The following is a 1,522-nucleotide window of genomic DNA, read 5'->3' on the forward strand; positions in this document are numbered from 1 at the left end:
ATTTATTTATTTATTTATTATATGTAAGTACACTGTAGCTGTCTTCAGACACTCCAGAGGAGGGCGTCAGGTCTCGTTAGAGATGGTTGTAAGCTACCATATGGTTGCTGGGATTTGAACTCATGACCTTCGGAAGAGCATCGGCTCTTATCTGCTGAACCATCTCACCAGCCCACCCTTCTGTTTTCTTGTTTGTTTGAGAGAGAATGCCTCTCTCTAAACCCGGAGCTCACTGATAGAGCTGGAGAGGGCTGGCCAGCAAGCCCTGGGGACCCTGAATCTCACAGAGCCGTCGCCCCCTGGTGACAGGACCCTATGCCCATGGACCAGTCTTGAACTCATAATCTTCTTGCCTCAGCTCCCTTAGCAGGGATTGCAGGTGTGAAACCGACGGGTGAGCCAACTGTCCTGTAGTTGTAACTGGGGTATTAAAAAGACTCCCCCTTGGCCGGGCGTGGTGGCGCAGGCCTTTAATCCCAGCACTCGGGAGGCAGAGGCAGGCGGATTTCTGAGTTTGAGGCCAGCCTGGTCTACAGAGTGAGTTCTAGGACAGCCAGGGCTACACAGAGAAACCCTGTCTCGAAAAAAAACAAACAAAATAATAAAAATAAATAAATCCGCCTGCCTCTGCCTCCCGAGTGCTGGGATTAAAGGCGTGAGCCACCACACCTGACTACAATCAGAGCTCTTAACCACTAAGACATCTCTCTAGCCCAATAAAATCTTCAAAAAAGTAAATAAAACAAAATTAGTGGGAGTCAGACACTTAGAAAACTAAGGTAGGGGTGTCTGAGTCTGAGGGCAGCCTGAGCAAAGACAAGAACAGCAATTAACAAGAGCTGCTTCCTAACTCTTTCATTACACCAATTTATTTTATGTGAGTATGTGCATTGTGCAAGCGTGAGTGCATGTGTGTGCATGTGTCTGTATAAGCATGCCACAATCCATGTGACAAGTTATTAGAGGACAACTTGTAGGAGTTGGTTCTCTCCGTCCACCTTGTGGGTCCCAAGCATTGAAGCTTGGTGGCAACTGCCTTAATCCTCTGCACCACCTGTTATTTCCAGTTATAGCATACCAGAGCTGGAGAGACAGCTCAGCAGTTATACTGCTCTAAACGACCCAAGTTTGCTTCCTAAAAGTCATGTAGGCAGCTCACACCTGCCTATAACTCTAGCTTTAGTGGGATCACCTCTATCCTATAGAGGCAATACTCTAACATGCACCTACACACACACACATACACACACACACACACACACACACGAACTTAAAAGGAATTTCAAACTGTAACATCGAAACTGAAGAGCTAAAAATAATTGAAGGATCAGTGTAGAAGGAAATGAAGACATTAACTGCTTGTGGACGTTGTACATCGTGGTGCGGAGCCTAGTGCGCACCACGATGTACAACGTCCACAAGCAGATTTGAGAGTTACATACCACGTCTGCTTTTACTCCTAACCCACAAATTCTAGCTTCTTCCATTGTGCCAATTTCAAACTAGAGGAAATGGGAGAAAG

The 1,522-nt window shown here is 46.3% G+C and overlaps 1 protein-coding gene across 3 annotated transcripts in view; it reads right to left on the reverse strand.

Annotated features, from left to right (window-relative positions):
• Txlng (taxilin gamma) overlaps positions 1–1,522 on the reverse strand; it is a 49,405-nt gene that overhangs the window by 30,884 nt on the left and 16,999 nt on the right. For all 3 annotated transcript variants that reach the window (XM_029534282.1, XM_029534281.1, XM_029534280.1), the window contains exon 2: positions 1,443–1,502. In XM_029534282.1, the coding sequence (XP_029390142.1) occupies positions 1,443–1,502 (60 nt within the window). The remainder of the gene's footprint in view (positions 1–1,442; positions 1,503–1,522) is intronic.

The sequence above is a fragment of the Mus pahari genome, chromosome X (genome assembly GCF_900095145.1).
Source record: "Mus pahari chromosome X, PAHARI_EIJ_v1.1, whole genome shotgun sequence".
In the NCBI taxonomy this organism is placed as follows: Eukaryota; Metazoa; Chordata; class Mammalia; order Rodentia; family Muridae; genus Mus; species Mus pahari.